This window comes from Pelodiscus sinensis, chromosome 9 (assembly GCF_049634645.1).
Source record: "Pelodiscus sinensis isolate JC-2024 chromosome 9, ASM4963464v1, whole genome shotgun sequence".
Taxonomy (NCBI): domain Eukaryota; kingdom Metazoa; phylum Chordata; order Testudines; family Trionychidae; genus Pelodiscus; species Pelodiscus sinensis.
Genome location: NC_134719.1, coordinates 36,137,533 through 36,155,711, shown reverse-complemented (window position 1 = coordinate 36,155,711; position 18,179 = coordinate 36,137,533). Strand labels below are relative to the sequence as shown.

General features: G+C 47.5%; 1 protein-coding gene across 12 annotated transcripts in view; it reads right to left on the bottom strand.

Moving 5' to 3' along the window:
• The window catches only part of TLCD4 (TLC domain containing 4), a 111,230-nt gene that overhangs the window by 43,924 nt on the left and 49,127 nt on the right, over positions 1-18,179 (bottom strand). For 11 of the 12 annotated variants that reach the window (XR_012905962.1, XM_075936573.1, XM_075936577.1 and 8 more), the window contains one exon: positions 14,959-15,048. Coding sequence is in view for 11 of the 12 variants with exons in the window: in XM_075936573.1 (XP_075792688.1) it covers positions 14,959-15,048 (90 nt within the window). In the remaining variant the exon portion in view is untranslated. Of the gene's footprint in view, positions 1-256; positions 8,179-14,958; positions 15,049-18,179 lie in introns of those variants that run through there. The other variant, XM_075936579.1, reaches the window with a different exon arrangement.

The following is an 18,179-nucleotide window of genomic DNA, read 5'->3' as shown; positions in this document are numbered from 1 at the left end:
CAAATGAAATTAATAGGCAGCAGGTTTAAAACAAACAAAAGAAAGTTTTTCTTCACTCAGCACACAGTCAACCTCTGGAACTCTTTACCAGAGGATGTTGTGAAAACTAGGACTTTAACAGGGTTCAAAAAAGAGCTAGATAGATTCATGGAGGTTAGGTCCATCTATGGCTATTAGCCAGGATGGGTAGGAATAGCGTCCCTAGCCTCTGTTTGTCTGGAAATGGATGACAAGAGAGGGATCACAAGATGATTACCTGCTATGTTCCTTCCCTCTGGGGCATCTGGTATTGACCACTGTTGGCAGACAGCATACTGGGCTAGATGTACTTTTGGTCTGACACAGTACGGCCATTCTTATGTTCTTATAAAAGATAGGAAGGATGACAAGAGACCACTCTGGCTTAACCAGGAGCTCTGAAATGATCTAAAAATAATTTTTAAAAAGTCCTACAAAAAGTGCAAAGAAATCAAATTACAAAGGATGAATATAAACAAATAACATAAGAATGTAGGGGGAAAATTAGAAAGGCCAAGGCACAAATGAGTTCAAATTAATAAGAGAAATAAAGGGTAACAAGAAAATATTCTACAAATATATTAGAAGCAAGAGGAAAACCAATCATAGGGTATAACCATTATTCAATTGAGGGAATGGGGGAAACAACAACAGAAAATGTGGGAATGGAAAAGGTGCTTAATGACTTCTTTGTTTTGGCTTTCACCAAGGGTGAGTATACACAGCACCCTATACTCAAAATAAGATACACAGTTTGAGCTATGCAAATTGTATATCTTATTTCAAATCCATTTCAAAATAGCTAATTTTGAAATTTGGTGCATCTACACAGTACAAATTTTGAAATAATGTGCTATAATGAGCCATCCCTTATCACTCGTGCAACAAGGTTTACTGGGATGGTGAAATAGCACAGCCGTTATTTTGAAAAATATTTTGAAATAACAGATGGCTTGTGTAGATGCAGGGTAGCTATTTCGGAATACTGGAGGTATCCCAAAATAGCCGTGCAGTGTAGACATACCCGAAGATGTGTGGTGGTGATTGGATAGCTAACATAGTGAATCCCAGTGAAAATGAGATGGGATTAGAGACAAAACTAGGAAAAGAACAAATTTAAAATTACTTAAATTAGATGTCTTCAAATCACCAGAGCTGGAAGATAGGACCTGACTGAGGAGATATCTGAGACATTAGCATTATCTTTGAAAAGTCATAGAAGATGAGAGAGATTCCAGAAGAGTGAAAAAGGGCAAATATAATGCTCATTGTGACGGAGCGTCAGGCTCTCCACCTCTGGAGCCCACCGACTCCCGCACTCTCCGAGACGTCGCAGAAGCGCTCTGCGGCCAAAAGACGGCCCCGTGGCAGCAGTGCGGGGTTTGCTCAAATGCCGCTCTGAGCGCATTCATGGAGGCACCAAATGGTGAGCGCCATTTCTGGGTGCCTACACCAGTGCAGGTGTATAAGGAGGTTTGCCCAGGCACCGCTCAGAGCGCATGCATGGGGGCACCAGCTGGGGCGCGCCATTTCCGGGCATCTACGCCGGCGTGGGCGTAGGAGGGGGAGGAGCAACAGGGCACAAGCCCTTCAAAAGGTCAGTGCTGGATGCAGAAAGGGGGCACGGACGACCTGAGTGGAGGAGACAGAGCAGGACAGAGAGGAGGAAGCGGCCCAGGATGGGGCGTCCAGAAGCCCGTGGGTTGGTGAATTACGGGTGTGTCCCCACCAACCGGACCGGGAGTGCTCCCTGTCCTTAGGGTCCTGGGTCAGGACCTGGAGTGAGGGAGGGCCCAGAACCCCCTCCCCTTCCAGGCTGAAAGCGCCATTTCTGGGAACCAGGAACTGCGAGCCGCAAGTAGGGATTGAACGACTTTTATCCTGAGCGAAGGACTCTGTTAGGACACACAGGGACACGGAGAAAAAAGTTTAGGTGTGAACAGGTTTCAAGGCCAGTACAGGGAGCGCTCCTGATGATGAGGCCCCTGGAGGTCTAAGGGAGTATACCCCAGGACAGATGGAGGAGAATATGGGTAACTGACCCTAGCCCTTGATTTAAGGGGCACCGTTTTTTTAAAAAAAAGAGTATAATCAGGAGAGGGGGCATGATGGACCCAAATAAAATGTTTGAGTGGTTGGCTGAGCAACAATGGCAGCAACAGCAGCAACAGACTCAATTGTTGCAGCAATTAGCTGCTCAGAAACAAGAACAGCAGCGTCAGCTGCTGCAGGAGCTTGCTGATCAGCAACAAGCTCAGCATAAGCAATTGCTCCAGCAGGGCATCGCCTTGGGGCAAACCGGGGGGGGGGGGGGGGGAGAGAGGGGAAACCGGACTGCCTTTAGAGGAAAGTGTGGTTGGGACCCCGCAGTTACCCATATGATTAACGAAGATGGGCTTGCAAGACGACCCCGAGGTGTATTTGGTCACCTTTGAAAGAGTGGCCACTGTGGCCAGATGACCCGAGGAGCACTGGGCCATGCTACTCGCACCCTATCTGTCAGGTCAAGCCCAATTAGCCTATCGGAGCCTAACTGCCGGGGAGGCGTTAAATTATTACAACATGAAGGAAGCTATAGTAGATCAAGCCGGGGTAACGCCCAAGACATATAGGCAGAAGTTCCGGCAGGAACAGTACCTACCTGGGGCACACCCGCGGGCGGTGGCCCAGAAATTGCATAAGGCCAGCTGGAGATGGCTACAACCAGATCGCCATATGAGCAACCAATTGGCAGACACGATAGTGTTAGAACAGTTTCTACAGATTTTGCTGGGGGAGGCTCAAAGGTGGGTGCGGCAACATAGGCCGGTGACTCTGGCCGAAGCCGACACCCTCATGGAGAACTATCTAGCTGCTAAAGGGCAGGGAGGAAGAAATAAAGAATCCTCAGAAAGTCAAGAAGAGCGTCCCCTCCCAAGGAGAGCTCGCCTTCCCCGGGGAGGCAGGAGCCTAGGGCTAGTATGGGTCCCAAACAGTAGGGAGGATAATAAGCCGGCCATAGCAGAAGCAGAGGATTTGGGGCCAAGGAAAGGAGCAAGGTTGGAAGAAGTCGGATGAACACCGACGCTGGGGGGAATGACTCAAAGTTGTTGTTATGAGTGTGGCCAGGAGGGGCATTTTCGAAGAGACTGTCCCTTTATGGACTGCTCCTTTGGGCAGGTAGTGCCCCTAGCCCACAGGGCCCGACCGCACGGCACAGATAAAGTGACGGTGGGGGTAAAAGTGGAAGGAACTTCAGTACAGACCCTGGTGGATTCTGGGTGTGGGCAGACAATTGTACAGGCAGACTTGGTGGCCGAACTCGAGCAGGGTTGGACGCTGGTATGGATGAAGTTCATCCATGGGGATGTGCGACCCTAGCCAACAGCTTGGGTACGGATTGCAGATGAAGTAGAGGAGGTGATATGCCATGTTGCCTTAGCGCCAAAATTGGTGTATCCAATGCTGTTGGGGCGAGACTGGCCAGGATTCCAGCGTGTAGTAGAAACCTGGAGTCAGCAAACGTCGCCAAAGTCTGAGAGCCGGGAACCAGAGAATGTTTTGGCCGTTCAGAAGGTGATGATGGGAGGATCAACGAGAGTGGACCAACCCCCCGCCTCAAACCAAAATAGGAAGGCCACAGAGGATGAGGACGACTTGACAGACTGGGTGATGGGGAAGGATTTCCTACTGGAACAAAGAGAGGACCCCTCCTTGGCAAGAGCCTGAGAACAAGCTGGCAATGCAGAACAGGATCTTGGCACAGGACAATATCGTGCTCAAGGACCTTACTTTGAGGTACGAGTGAACCGCTTCTATTGGGTAACAGATGCAGGAGGGAGGTGAGGGACTTCATGACATTTATTAGTCCCAGCAGGTTACCGAACGCAAGTACTGAGACTAACCCATGCCAACCTCTTGGCGGGCCACCTGGGAAGGGAGAAGACCCTGCAGCGAATCACCCAGAGGTTTTTCTGGCCGGGGTGCATAAAGAGGTGCAGGACTTTTGTAGTTCCTTTCCGGAGTGCCAGCTAACCCAGCCACGAACTGGGTCAAAAGCTCCTTTAGTCTCCTTACCCGTGGTAGGGGTCCCTTTTGATTGGGTAGCCATAGACTTAGTAGGTCCTTTAGAATGGTCCAAGACAGGGTATCAGTATATATTAGTAGTATTGGACTATGCCACCAGGTACCCCGAGGCTGTCCCCTTAAAAATCACAACAGTCCCACTGTTAGCCACAGAATTAGTGAAGATTTTTTCCAGAGTGGGGCTCCCGCGGGAAATACTAACCGACCAGGGCACCAATATATCATCTAAGCTAATGGCAGAGTTATATAGACTGTTACGCATCAAAACTTGACGTACTTCCGTATACCATCCGCAAGCAGATGGGATGGTGGAGCAGTTCAATTTAACACTTAAAAATATGCTCCGCTGCTTTATGGAGGAGGACCCACAAGAATGGGACAAGTTGTTACTGGCCTTACTATTTGCGGTAAGGGAAGTCTCCCAGTCTTCCACGGGGTTCTCCCCTTTTGAGCTCTTATATGAGTGTCAGCCGAGAGGTATCCTGGACTTAGTTAAGGAAGTCTGGAAAGAATAGGCATCACGAGTTCAGGGCCCCTATGTTTTACACCTGAGGGAGAGGTTGCAACGGTTAGGGGACTTTGCCAAAGCCAATTTGCTCCAGGCCCAAGAAAAACAGGCATATTATTATAACAGAGAGGCTAAGTTGAGGGAGTTTAAACCCGGAGATAGGGTACTCCTCTTGCTGCCCATGAAGGAATCCAAGTTCTTAGCAAATTGGCAGGGACTCTTTGAAATCATTCGTAAAGTAGGGGCTGTAGATTACAAGGTGCGGTTGGTAGGCAAGAGGCGAGGAATGCAGGTCTACCGCGTTGACCTTTTAAAAATGTGGAACCTGCGCAAGAGTTTGTTGATGGTCCCCTCCCCACCATCCATCAGCTTAGGGCCCTGGGCAGGGGATGTTGGAGGTCCCAGGGAGGTGGTGATGGGGGAGGAACTGACTTCTGCCCAGTGGAAAGAAGTGCTAGAAGTCCTTAAGTCTTACCAAAAGGTGCTGTCCATGACACCGGGACGTACTTCGTTAGTGAGTCATCATATTGCAAAAGTCCCAGGACACAAAGTATGTGATCCGGTGTGCTCGCTGCCAAGAAAAATGTGGGACACAGTGCAAGAAGAGGTGCAGAATATATTGCGTTTAGGAGTGATCAAAGAATCCTGAGGGGACTGGCGAAGTTCAATAGTCTTAGTGCCAAAGCCGAATTGGGCCGTTAATTTCTGCATAGATTTTGGAAGGTAAATGTGATTTCTCGGCTTGACGCCTACCCAATGCCGCAGGTGGATGAACTTTTGGAGAGTCTGGTACAAGCTCAGTATATTTCAACATTAGATTTAACAAAGGGGTATTGCCAGATTCCATTGACATCTATGTCCAGGGAAAAGACCGCTTTTTCTACCCCATTTGGGCTATTTCAATTTAGGACTATGCCATTTGGGTTGCATGGGACTGCGGTAACATTTCAGAGATTGATGGACCAGGTACTTAGAGAACACCAACTATATGCCGCAGCCTATATCGATAACATTGTCATTTATAGCTTAACCTAGCCTGAACACCTGCAGCATTTGCAAGCGGTGTTGAGGATGCTGCAGGATGTAGGACTCACGGCTAACCCAGAGAAATGTCATATAGGACAGCGGGGGGGGTTACATACTTGGGATACACCATAGGAAGGGGGAAGCTAAAGCCCCTAGTGAGCAAAGTTCAAGCCCTCGTGGAATATCATACCCCTACAACCAAAAAGCAGGTGCGTCAACTTTTAGGACTGGTCGGCTGTTATTGAAGGCTTATACCTGACTTTACAATGGTAGCTGCTCCATTGACCAATTTAACCAAAGGGACGCAATCTAAGAAGGTGTGCTGTCCATGACACCGGGATGCACTTCAATAGTGAGTCATCATATTGTAACTGTCCCGAACGGGGCGGTGCAAACGAGCGTTTCAGCAACCGAGGTCATGCCTAACGCAAGCTCCGGTGTTGGTGCAACCTGATTTCTCAAAGGAGTTTATTTTACAGACCAACGCATCAGCAGTTGGAGTGGGAGCCGTTCTGGTGCAAAAGATCAGAAGGGAAGAACATCTTGAGCCGAAAGCTATTTCCCAGAGAACAGGTCTACTCGACCATAGAAAAGGAGGCGCTGGCGGTGAAGTGGGCAATAGAGCCTTTGAGGTACTATTTGCTCGGGAATCCTTTTAAACTAATAACGGACTACGCTCCACTACGGTGGCGCCAGTCAATGAAGGATACTAACCCACGAATAATGAGTTGGTATCTAGCCTTACAGCCCTACAAGTTCGAGGTACTACATAGGGCAGGGGTGAAGCATAGCAACGCTGACTTCTTCTCAAGGTCTAAAGAAGAAGAGAACACACAGGAAGCAGAAGTAAGAAACCTAAGGGTGTGGGTGTGTGATGGGGTGTTGGGCTCTCCGCCGCCAGAGCCCGCCAACTCCCACACTCCCCAAGACACCACAGAAGTGCTCTGCAGTCAAAAGACGGCCCCGTGGCAGCAGTGCGGGGTTTGCTCAGACGCAGCTCTGAGCGCATGTAAGGGGGCGCCAGCTGGTGAGCACCGTTTCCGGGTGCCTATGCCGGTGCAAATGTACGAGGAGGTCTGCCCAGGCACCGCTCAGAGCGCATACATGGGGGCGTCAGCTGGGGAGCGCCATTTCCCAGCGTCTATGCCGGTGTGGCTGTGCAAGGGGAAGGAGCAACAGGGTGCGGGCCCTTTAAAATGTCAGTGCTGGACACCGAAAGGGGGCACGGATGACCTGAGCAGAAGAGACAGAGCAGGCTGAAGAGGAGGAAGCGGCTCAGGATGAGGCGTCCGGAAGCCCGTGGGTTGGTGAGTTACGGGTATGTCCCCACCAACCGGACCGGGGAGTGTCCTTAGGGGCCTGGGTCGGGACCTGGAGTGAGGGAGGGCCCAGGTCCCCCTCCCCTCCAAGGCTGACAGCGCCATTCCTGGGAACCGGGAGCTGCGAACCGCAAGTAAGGACTGAACGACGTTTATCCTGAGTGAAGGACTCAGAACACATGGGGACATGGGGAAAAGGGTTTAGGTGTGAACAGGATTCAAGGCCAGTATGGGGAGCGCTCCCGATGATAAGGCCCCTGAAGGTCTGAGAGAGTACACCCCAGGACAGTAATCTATAGAAGGGGAAGTAAGGACAACTAGAGATTACAGACCATTCATCTTAATATCTGGAAAGATACCTGGAAAGATAATGGAGCAAATAATTAAGCAACCAATTTGCAAACATCTAGAAAAGAATAAGGTGATAAGTAACAGCATGGATTTGTCAATATCAAATTGTGTCAAACTAACCTGATAGCTTTCTTTTATAGGGTTACAAACCTTGTAGGTACAGGGAAGCAGGAGACACGACACATCTTGACTCTAGTTTTTGGTACTGTCTTGCATGACCATCTCATTAATATGCTACCTTGATGGGGCTACAATAAGGTGGGTACGAAACTGGTAGGAAAATCACTCTCAGATAGTAGTTATCTGTGGTTCATAATCATTCTGGAAGGGCATAACTAGTGGAGTCTCACAGAGATCAGTTCTGGGTACAATGTCATTCGGTATCTTCATCAATAGATAATGGCATAGAGAATAAACTTATAAAATCTGTGGATGATAGCAAATTTGGAGAAGTTGAACGTGCACTAGAAGATACGTTTAAAATTCAAAATAATCTGGATAAACTGAAAAATTGTTCTGATACAAATCACATGCAATTCAATAAGGACAAATGCAAAGTACTCCATTTAGGAAGGAATAGTCAATTGCATATATACAAACTGGGAAATGACTACAAAGAAGTACTGCAGAAAGGGATCTGCAGGGATCATACAGGAGCACAAGCTAAATATCATTCCTCAGTGTCATACTACTGCAAAAATAACAGACATAATTCTGAGATGTATCAACAAGAGTGTTGTAAGCAAGACACGAGAAGTAATCCTTCGACTCTACTTTGTGCTAATTAGGCCTAAACGGGAGTTTTGTGTCAATTTCTGAGCACCACATTTGAGAAAAGATGTGCACAAATTGAAAAAAGTCCAGAGTTGAGCAACAAGGAGTACGTTTAGACTACGTGCCTCTAGCGACAGAGGCATGTAGATTAGACTGCCCGGCATAGGAAAATGAAGCGGCGATTTAAATAATCGCCGCTTCATTTAAATTTACATGGCTGCCGCGCTGAGCCGATCGGCTGTTTTTCGGCTCAGCACGGTAGTCTGGACGTTCCACGGTCGACATCAAAGGCATTTGTCGACCTCCCAGGTATGCCTCCTGGGATGAGGCATACCTGGGAGGTCGACAAATGCCTTCGATGTCAACCGCGGAGCGTCCAGACTACCACGCTGAGCCGACAAACAGCCGATCGGCTCAGCACGGCAGCCATGTAAATTTAAATGAAGCGGCGATTATTTAAATCGCCGCTTCATTTTCCTATGCCGGGTAGTCTAATCTACATGCCTCTGTTGCCAGAGGCATGTAGTCTAGATGTACCCAAAATGATTAAAGGTCTGCATTTAATCATTGACATGCCCAAAAAATTGTATAATTCATCTACTGGTTAAATTTTGACAGAATTAGGATAGTTACCTTAATTAGATCATTGCATTGTTTCAATTTTGATTACTTGAGGGAAATGAGAAGTAAATTAGTTAGTGACATTTATTTAGCTTCATATTTATTTGATATTTTAATTGCAACCCATAAAAGCATACAATTGCAACCCAGTGCAGAAAACAATCAACTTAGAGGTAAAGGTAAATCCATTGACTAGCTCCTGGGCCATATTTTAATTATTGCATTTAAAAACTATTACTGTACTACAACATAGAACATCTAGCTTCTTACTCTCTTTCTCTTTTCAAAAAGACAGAATTAACTTCACCTCCTTCAGACCTCTGAGCAGTATCAATCACCACTAAGGAATTTTGTGTTGAACAGAAGAACAAGAATTCCTCAGAAGACAACTTATATAACTTGTCTGCTTATTTAGAAAATTCCAGTCCAGATGCTGTATTTAACCTGGTGTTATTCTGGGTTTATCTACTCTGAATAAGATTGCTTTACTGATTCTAGATGATTTATTACAACTAGCTAAAAAGATGATGGTTTGTAGTTGAATAAGGACCCTAAGGATGTTAAGAGGCCGGTAGTTGGCTAATCATGTAGTCAATACAATTTGTATAGTCTACATGATTAGCCAACAAGGGAAAGCGCTCGGTCCAGCCTTGCGTTGGGTCCAGGACCTACTCCCATTGCAGATTTGCATTTTAAGTGTAGTAAGAGCTGGGCCAGTTCTTACTATATTTAAAATGCAGAGCTGCAGCAGTCCTAGACCCGGCATTAGCCAGGACTGATCTAGGCTTGCTCAATTCTGGCTTGTGCTGGTCCAGGACCTACCCCCATTGCAGCTCTGCATTTTAAATGTAGTAAAAGCTGGGCCGGTTCTTACTACAGTAGACTTCCGATAATCCAGAACCTTTGGGACCTAGGTGGTGCCAGATTATCAGATATGCTGGACTATCAGGAGGTACTATAAACTGGTTATATATATACTGTATACATTATATACTGTATACAAAGTGTTCTTAACCCTTTTTATTGTACATACTGTATACAGTATACTATGATGTTTTACTTTTTTTAACCCTTTTTTACCCTTTTCGCTCGGTTCAGCTGCTGCTGCTGTTGCCTTGTGACTCGTTTTTTGCCAAAGCTCACTCACTAGGCTCTTGCCATTTTGATGCTGGACTATCAGGAGTGCCATACAATTGGATGCCGGACTATTGGAGTTTTACTGTATATTTAAAATGCAGAGTCACAGCAGTCCTGGACCCAGCACAAGCCAGGATTGAGCCGAGCTTGCTCAGTCCCGGCTCACACCAGGTCCAGCAGCCCCTGTCCATGGGGAGGCCTCGGCAGGCTGCTCTTGCTGGCTCCTCCCAGCACTGGTTCCTGCTCCCCCTCCCTTGCTGCCTCTGATACAGTAGTTGATGAACTACTTGACTACTTGCTTACATCCCTGAAAGACCCTCTAGTTTATCTTCAGACATTATGTCAGGGATGATTAAAGGTAAACTTCCCCTTAGTACCGGCAAGCATGGTGGATCTGGATAGGATAGTTAAGATACAGAACATTTCCAGCTCCCATTGGCTGGAAACAGTGAACTGGAGCCAATGGGAGCTATGAGGCTCCATGCCTATGGACACTTAGATAAACAGAACATGTCACATCTCATCAGCAGCTTACGCAGGAAGGCCCACGACCCAACTTTGAAAACTCCTGTTCTATACCACCAAGTAGTACATGCAGCTCAGTTGAATAATCACCTGGTGTTCCACTGTAACTTTTGTCTCTCCACTTATTCCTATTGTTTGTTACATTTAACCATGTGTAATGCCTGATTAGATCCTAAGCTCAAATGCAGGGATAATATCTTCCTATGTATCCAAAAAGAACCTGACACAAAGGTGTACTAACCCTATAATGATACCCATCGACCCAAGTGGGTATCACATAATCTAAAGAAATAATTTACAGTGACTGCCTAATGAAGTTTAAGATTCACATCCATGCATTAAAACCCTGAAGTTAACCCACTTTGCTTGTACCACACACAGATCCGGAAGCATTTCAGACAAAGTCACCATAGTCACAGATTTTTATATGCCCTTATAGCTGACATGCAGGCAGCTTACAAATGCCCAGAACCCCTCTCACTGATTCTGGGAAATACATAATGGCAAGCACCAGTTAAAGCTAATTGAGAAATCTCTGTCCTTTCTTCACACAATAAAACAAAGTGTCAGGCCTCATCCTCAGTTGGCATTTGCCCCCTGATACAAAGAAAATGATTGGAATCAGACTGTAAAAGTTGTCACCCAATTTTCACTTCTTCACACAAAAACGTTGAGTGCTTCCTATCATGGGCAGGTGATAGCCTAGGCGTGGGAAGGTTTTGCCTTCCCAAACCGCCTACCTGGTCCCATCCACACTCCACCCCCAGAATGCCTACTGTAGGCATTCTAGGGGCAGAGTGTTGCTGCCTCCAGCCCTGCCCTTCCCATGCTCCAGGGCCTCCTCCCCGCATCCCCGGTGCTCCAGGACCGCAAGACTGGGCTGCACATCCTCCTCCCACTCTGGGCTGGCATGCGGCTCCTCCCTTCCCGGTGCTCCATGGCCAGGGAGGCTCACAGAAACCAAACTCACCATTACTCAGTACACTAGCAAGAGGGGGCAGCGGAAAGCTGAGCAGGGAGGAGGCAAGAAGAAGACTCAGAGGAGTGAGCAGCAGCTAGACTGGGGCAAAAGGTGGGGAGAGGTGGAAACTCCACACAGATCAAACAGCGGAGGCTGAGCAGAGGGCAAGGCAGGGAACTCTCTGTCTGGAGCTAGCTGAGCAAGGAGAGGGCAAAGGAGGAGAAGGGAGGCAGCGGTGAGAGTAACTTAAAATTTCTTACAGGTACTGTCCCATTGCAATCCAGGTCCCTGCCAGCACTTTAAATAGCTCTCTGCTGGCTTTTGTCAGAGCTCAGCCAGTTCTTGCCTGAGCTGCACACCAGGGCACACCCACTTACTTTCACCTCTCGGTAGGGGAAGCCAGGAGGAAGCCTACTTTGCCCACCGTTGGCCAAGGTGCAGGGAGGAGGTCTGGATGAGGTGAGGGGCCAAGTAGGGAGGGAACTGAGGAGGGGAAGAAACCAGAAAACAAGTAGCAGCAGCAACACAGTAAGCTGGGTGGGGTGGTCTCTTCAAAGCAGGACGGACACGCACTCCTCTTAGAGAATGTGTGCTGGAGAGTACTGCAGGCTGCAGCAGCAAGGAGAGCTTACAAGACTATAATTTGAGTCTTGTGTATGTTCCATGCAGGTTCAGGGGCGAGCTGCTGAGGACACTCTCTGCTACTCAGCTTTCCCAGCAACCCTAGAACCTGCCTGAACCATACTAAAAAACATTCCATAGCAATACCACATGGAAGTTGGAGGCAGAAAGAGGGGGGTTAGAGCCAGCACAGCCCTAGCATTGGGAAGGCACTGCCTTCCTTTGCCTTACAGATCTGCAGCGAACAGCATGGTTATTCCTCTTCTCCTCCCCTGTCCACAGGAATGCACATATCAGTAGCTGTGACAGCGGGCCATCCCCTTGCCCTGCATTTTAACTCGCTCGGGGTAGGCAAACGGGGTTTGGAGACACACGGAGCAGCATGTGGGGAATCAGGGAGGGCGCACAGGGAAGGGAGTATGTACGGGCAGCAGCACCATGAGACCCCTAGCCTTCTAGAGGGGTGTGCCCCAGGTAAGTACAGGCAGTCCCCGGGTTACGTACAAGATAGGGACTATAGGTTTGCTCTTAAGTTGAATTTGTATGTAAGTCGGAACTGGCTCCAGATTCAGCCGCTGATGAAACTGATCAGCGGCTGACTACAGGAAGCCCTAGGCAGAGTTGCTCTGCCCCCAGCTTCCTGGAATCAGCTGCTGATCAGTTTCAACAGCGGCTGAATCTGGACTCCTGGGACAGAACAGCTGGGGCACTGCCGGGTAGGTCCCTGCAGGACCAACCCGGCAGCACCCCAGCTGCTCTACCCCAGGCATCCCGCAACAAAAGCCTGGTCTGCTGGGGGGGGGGGGGCGCACTAGCTGTGCCCCCTCCCCCCCCAGCAGACCAGGGAGACCCGAGCAAAGCCGCACAGGCAGCGGGACCCCGCTGCCCGTGCGGCTTTGCTCCTTTGCCCCGGAGCAAAGCCGCAGAGGCGGCGGGGTCCCCCGCCTCTGCGGCTTTGCTCCTGTCTCCCTGCTGTGCTGGGGAGTCCCCCCCAGCACACCAGGGAGACCTGGAGCAGCTTTTCTCGCCCCAGAGGACGCGGTGGCGGGACCGTTGCGCTCTGGGCGGTCCCGCCGCCCGCGAGCTCCGGGGCGAGAAAAGCCCTGTTCGTATGTGCGGATCCGACATAAGTCGGATCCACGTAAGTCGAGGACTGCCTGTATGGCATCCCCCATCAATTCCCCCGACACTCCTTTGTGCACTCCACTTCCTCCAGAGATTTCACTCTTTCCATCCATCCCTATCCTGCCCCCCAAGCTCCCTCCCCCCTCCAACTCCCAAACATCCTCCCAGAGCCTGCATCCAGACCTCCACCTGCACCCATATTCTCTCCCAGATGCTACACCCCAGATCCCCACCTTCACCCAAGACCTCCCAGAGCTCCACGCCTCACCCTTCTTGTACCCAAACTCTCTCCCAGAGCCTAACCTCCTCCCAAGACCCTCAATCCTTTGTTCCAGTCCAGAGCCTGCAACCAACACGCAACTCCTTCCCAGATCTTGCACTCTTCTCCCACCCAAACGCCTTCTCAGAGCCTTAGACAGGTGGGGGGAGAGAATTTGACTGGGGGATATATGGGCTCTGCGCATTCTGGGCATCACTGAAATTTTTGCAGACTTGCTGCGCCTGCAGGAACACTGGGTTCAGAAGAGCCTTCTCTGTAATGGCCACTAGAAGTAATACCAATAATCAGTTTATGCAAAATAAAAATACTTAGCACTGTATATCTTCAAAGTGAAATTCAGATTTTGACTTGATTCATGAAGGTGATGTCCACTGAAGCCAAGGAAAATCAAGGAAGATAAGAATCTTACTGGACAGAGCCCTAAACAGTTATAATAGTACCCCTGTGAGGACACAGTGAAAGTATTATCCCATTCTTACCAATGAAAAAAAATAGAACAATGCTAAGGGAAATGCCCAAAGCCACATAACAAATCAGTGGCAAAGCTGTGTTTAGAACTCCTAACTTCATAGCACTCTGTTCTGTTCAGTACACGAGAGCATATTGTATTATATGACTCCTCTGTAAACAAATGAACCATAAAAAATGCAGATTTTTGTTCTGTTCTCTTAAAACCAGATGAAATATTGTTTGCATTTAAGTTTCATCAGTTTTCCATGTTGTGATTCGGTTTAAAATAAATGTATGGTGGAAAGACAAGCTAAGGCTTAAAAAAAAAAAAAGCATAATTATACAGGTAAAACCAACAGTACTTCTTGTATGGCTACAAAGAAAAGGAAAAGTCACTCCTAATAAAGGGTAACAGCTTCAACTTTCTCCTAACAATCTCATGAATCAAATCAAACCAAAAAAAAAATCCTGTATTACTTTGCAAAAGCCTGATGTAGGGGGAAAGGACACCAAAGACCAAAACTGCTAAATTTTTTTTCTTTTGGGTTTTTAATTGCAATGCAGGAAGACCTAATAAGTTTGAGAAACTACTGGAGTAGCTGAAGCATTTAACAGGGATAGAACCTCTGCTCCACTGCTATTGATAAAAACCTTTTGGGGGAAGCTGAAGAAAAACTGATATATTGTCTTCATTTTATTAAAAAATATCTCATCTAACTTTTGGTCATATTTTTCCCATACACACATCCTGAGTGTGCACTATATCTTCCCTGTTTCAATTCACAAACAAAATAGTAAATAGATACAAACACTGATGTTAAATTTGCAATCTTATTGACTGTTTAGGGTTATATTTTCAGAACTGTGCATTAAAATTGGAGATTGAATTTCCATTCACAATTCTGAAAAATGTGTGTCTAACTGTCCGGATTACTTTGTAGAAACTGTTATACGGTATGCTTATAATGGCATTTTAATTGCCAAAACAATTTGGATTTTACTAGATAGTCAGGACAGACATATAAATGGTCCCTCCACATTTTAAAAGAAACTGAATAATCATCTGGTTAGATAGCCCTCTAACATGATAGCAACACATGGAGACAAAGATGGGAAAATGGGAAACAGAGAAAAAAGTCATATCCCTAAAATGTCAGTTTGATATAACTTGTCTTACCAGACATGGTCAGCATTAACAGCGTCATCATATAATAAGATATAAACACAGAAAGCACCAACCACCAAGGCATGGAATGAGGATACTGTCCTGAAAAAAGAAATGCATATTTCATTTGTTATTGTCATTCTGAATACCACAATTTAAAATATACCATCTTGCACTGAAGATGGTATACTTCCAAGGAAATTTTGAATGACATACAGAAGTTCTTATATAAGGACATTTCAATTTTATATTTCATCTATCAGCACATAGAAGGACTTGCTTTTAATACAGACTGAAAAAATATACATAAGGAAGAAGGGGAAATATTTTTCTTACAATCAAGGCTTCATTTTTTAAAATAACAAAGTAGTTAGAACATAAAATTAACATACCTTGATAGATGTCTCATTTACGGACACTTATCTGAAAAAGTAAATTCTTTAAGCTCTGTAAGTTGATTCTTCCAGTAGTGTTCAATTTGTTAAATGAACCAAAAAGCGACTTGTACTTTATTCTGACTTCAAATTGGTCTTTATATGCTATATTACAGGAATTCTGTTTGTAAACATCGCATTTAACAGCTGAAATGCTTTTTTATTCTTATTTTTGTTTTTTTAGGTGGGACAGTTATTAAATAGAAACTCTAGTAGTGACAGCTTCACAGAGGAACTGTCTTGTGCATATAATCCAGAAGCTTCTGGCTCTCAAAGAACAAAACTGATGAATATCACAGGTGAGAATGTAACTGGTACAGAGTATTAATTATAATGCTTATTTTGACACATAGTTTCATCTTCAATCCAATTACTTAACTCACATATTTCCTCCTTTTCATAATGACTTTAAAGATGGCTTTGGAAGGGGGAACAGCAGCAGCTAAGCTAGGACAAGTGCCTCTAAATTTCAAGTTGGATATATTACACAGAAGACAGCATAATAAGGAGTGCATAGCTCAAAATGTACAAATTTTGAAACTACTCATTGTTCATCTAAAGGCAGATTTAAAACAGCGCACAATAAAGGTTCAAATTAGCGGTTTAGTTAAGACAGCTAACTCAAAGTGAAAGGGGCACTCTGATCGATGCCGGTAACTCTATTTTCATGAGGAGTAAAGGAAGTCGAAGGGAACCAACAAAAAACACAAAATCTTCATTTTTGTAAGACCCGCAAGAAAAACTAGAGATTAGTACTTCCTTTTCTATATCAGTTTCTAACATTAACAAAGACATTACCACAGCTGTGCAAAGACTGTAAAACAGCACCCTAAAACATATTTTGGCATGATGGAACTATGCAAGATGACATCATTATTTAAATAAAGCCATCTTAATTCCAACTGTATAACGTCTCCAATGGTGAAGTTATTAAAACAACTTTCAAAAAGTAGCATTCATTAATACTAACAGTACTAACAGTGTTAACGGTGTTAACGGTGTTGGAGGATAGTCAATGGGGGTATGTCTACACTACCCTGCGAGTTCGAACTAGCGGGGTAATGTATGCATACCGAACGTGCAAATGAAGCCCGGGATTTGAATTTCCCGGGCTTCATTTGCATAAGCCGGCCGGCGCCATTTTTAGATGCCGGCTTGTTCGAACTCCGTGCCGCGCGACTACACGCGGCACGGGCTAGAGAGTTCAAACTAGCAAGCCATTCCGAACTATCTGTACGCCTCGTGGAACGAGGTATACAGATAGTTCGGAATGGCTTGCTAGTTCGAACTATCTAGCCCGTGCCGCGTGTAGCCGCGCGGCACGGGGTTCGAACAAGCCGGCATTTAAAAATGGCGCCGGCCGGCTTATGCAAATGAAGCCCGGGAAATTCAAATCCCGGGCTTCATTTGCACGTTCGGTATGCATACATTACCCCGCTAGTTCGAACTAGCGGGGTAGTGTAGACATACCCTGGCTTAGGGTATGTCTACACTACAAAGTTAATTTGAAATAACAGCAGTTATTTCGAATTAACTTTAATAGCGTCTATACAGCCAAATGCTATTTCGAAATAAATTCGAAATACCGGAGCACTTGTTTCGAATTTGGTAAACCTCATTCTACGAGAAATAACACCAAATTCAAAATAGTTAATTCAAAATAAGTGCTGTGTAGACAATTATTTCGAATGAGGGGGCCTCCAGCCCTTCCCAGTTTCCCCTGATGGCCACTCTGGGCCAAACCAGGAAAACTCCTCTCCTTTCCCCCAGCCCTGGGGCCCTTAAGGGGGTAGACTCTGGCCACTGGGCCCGTGCGAGAGCCAGGCCTGCCAGCAGCCACAGACCCTCAGCCATTGGCCACACAATGGCAGGCAGTGGCAGCCAGCCATCCCCTGCCCAGTCCCCCAGCACTCAGGGGCCAACCAGGGGCCGTAGACTGCACACACTCACCTGCACTGGTGCGGAGATCATGGACCTCATTGAAGTGTGGGGGGAGGCCCCTAATGTCCATGATCTCCGCACCAGTCAGAGGAATGCCACCGTCTATGGCTGCACAGCGGCCACCATGGCCCGCAAGGGACACTGGCACACCCAGAAGCAGGTGCGCCTGAAAGTTAAGGAGCTGTGGCAGGCATACATCAGGGCCACCAGGGGCAGCGCCGCTGCCACCTGCCCCTAATTCCCCACCCTCGACCGAATCCTGCGGGGCGGGGCGGTCCGCGCCAGCCCGGGGGGCAGTGAGCTGCGAGCTGAGGGCCCTGACCCGGGCACAGCAGAGGGGCCACCACTAGTGGTCCCAGCACCGGAGTCGGCAGGGTCATCCAGGGAGGCCATACCAGGTAAGTGCCAGCACTGTCCCCTACCCAGGGGGGAGATGGGGAGGGAGACCAGGGACCGCACGCGTGGGCCATACCTCCCACGGATCATGCAGCCACCTGTGCACATGCGGGCACGTGCCGTGCCATCCTTGGGCAGGTGGCTCCAGCTGCGTGCCACACAGGGGCCATGGCCTGATACGCACACATGTGTGTGAAGAGACCCGACACGCTCCCGACCTCGGGGCAGGACACAGCAGGGCGCCCTCACTTCACATGCCCCCTCTACACAGGGGCAGGGGACATCTCCCCCCCATCCCCGCCCCGGCCGCATTATACACAGCACAGGGGCACAGGTGCGGTCTTGGGGCAGCTCCCACTCTCAGCCAGAGCCGGACATGCCGACCATGGCCTCTGTGCAAGCACATCGGCTCTGACGGTGCAGGGCATGGTCGCCCTCACCTCGCGGGGGGGCTGTGAATCA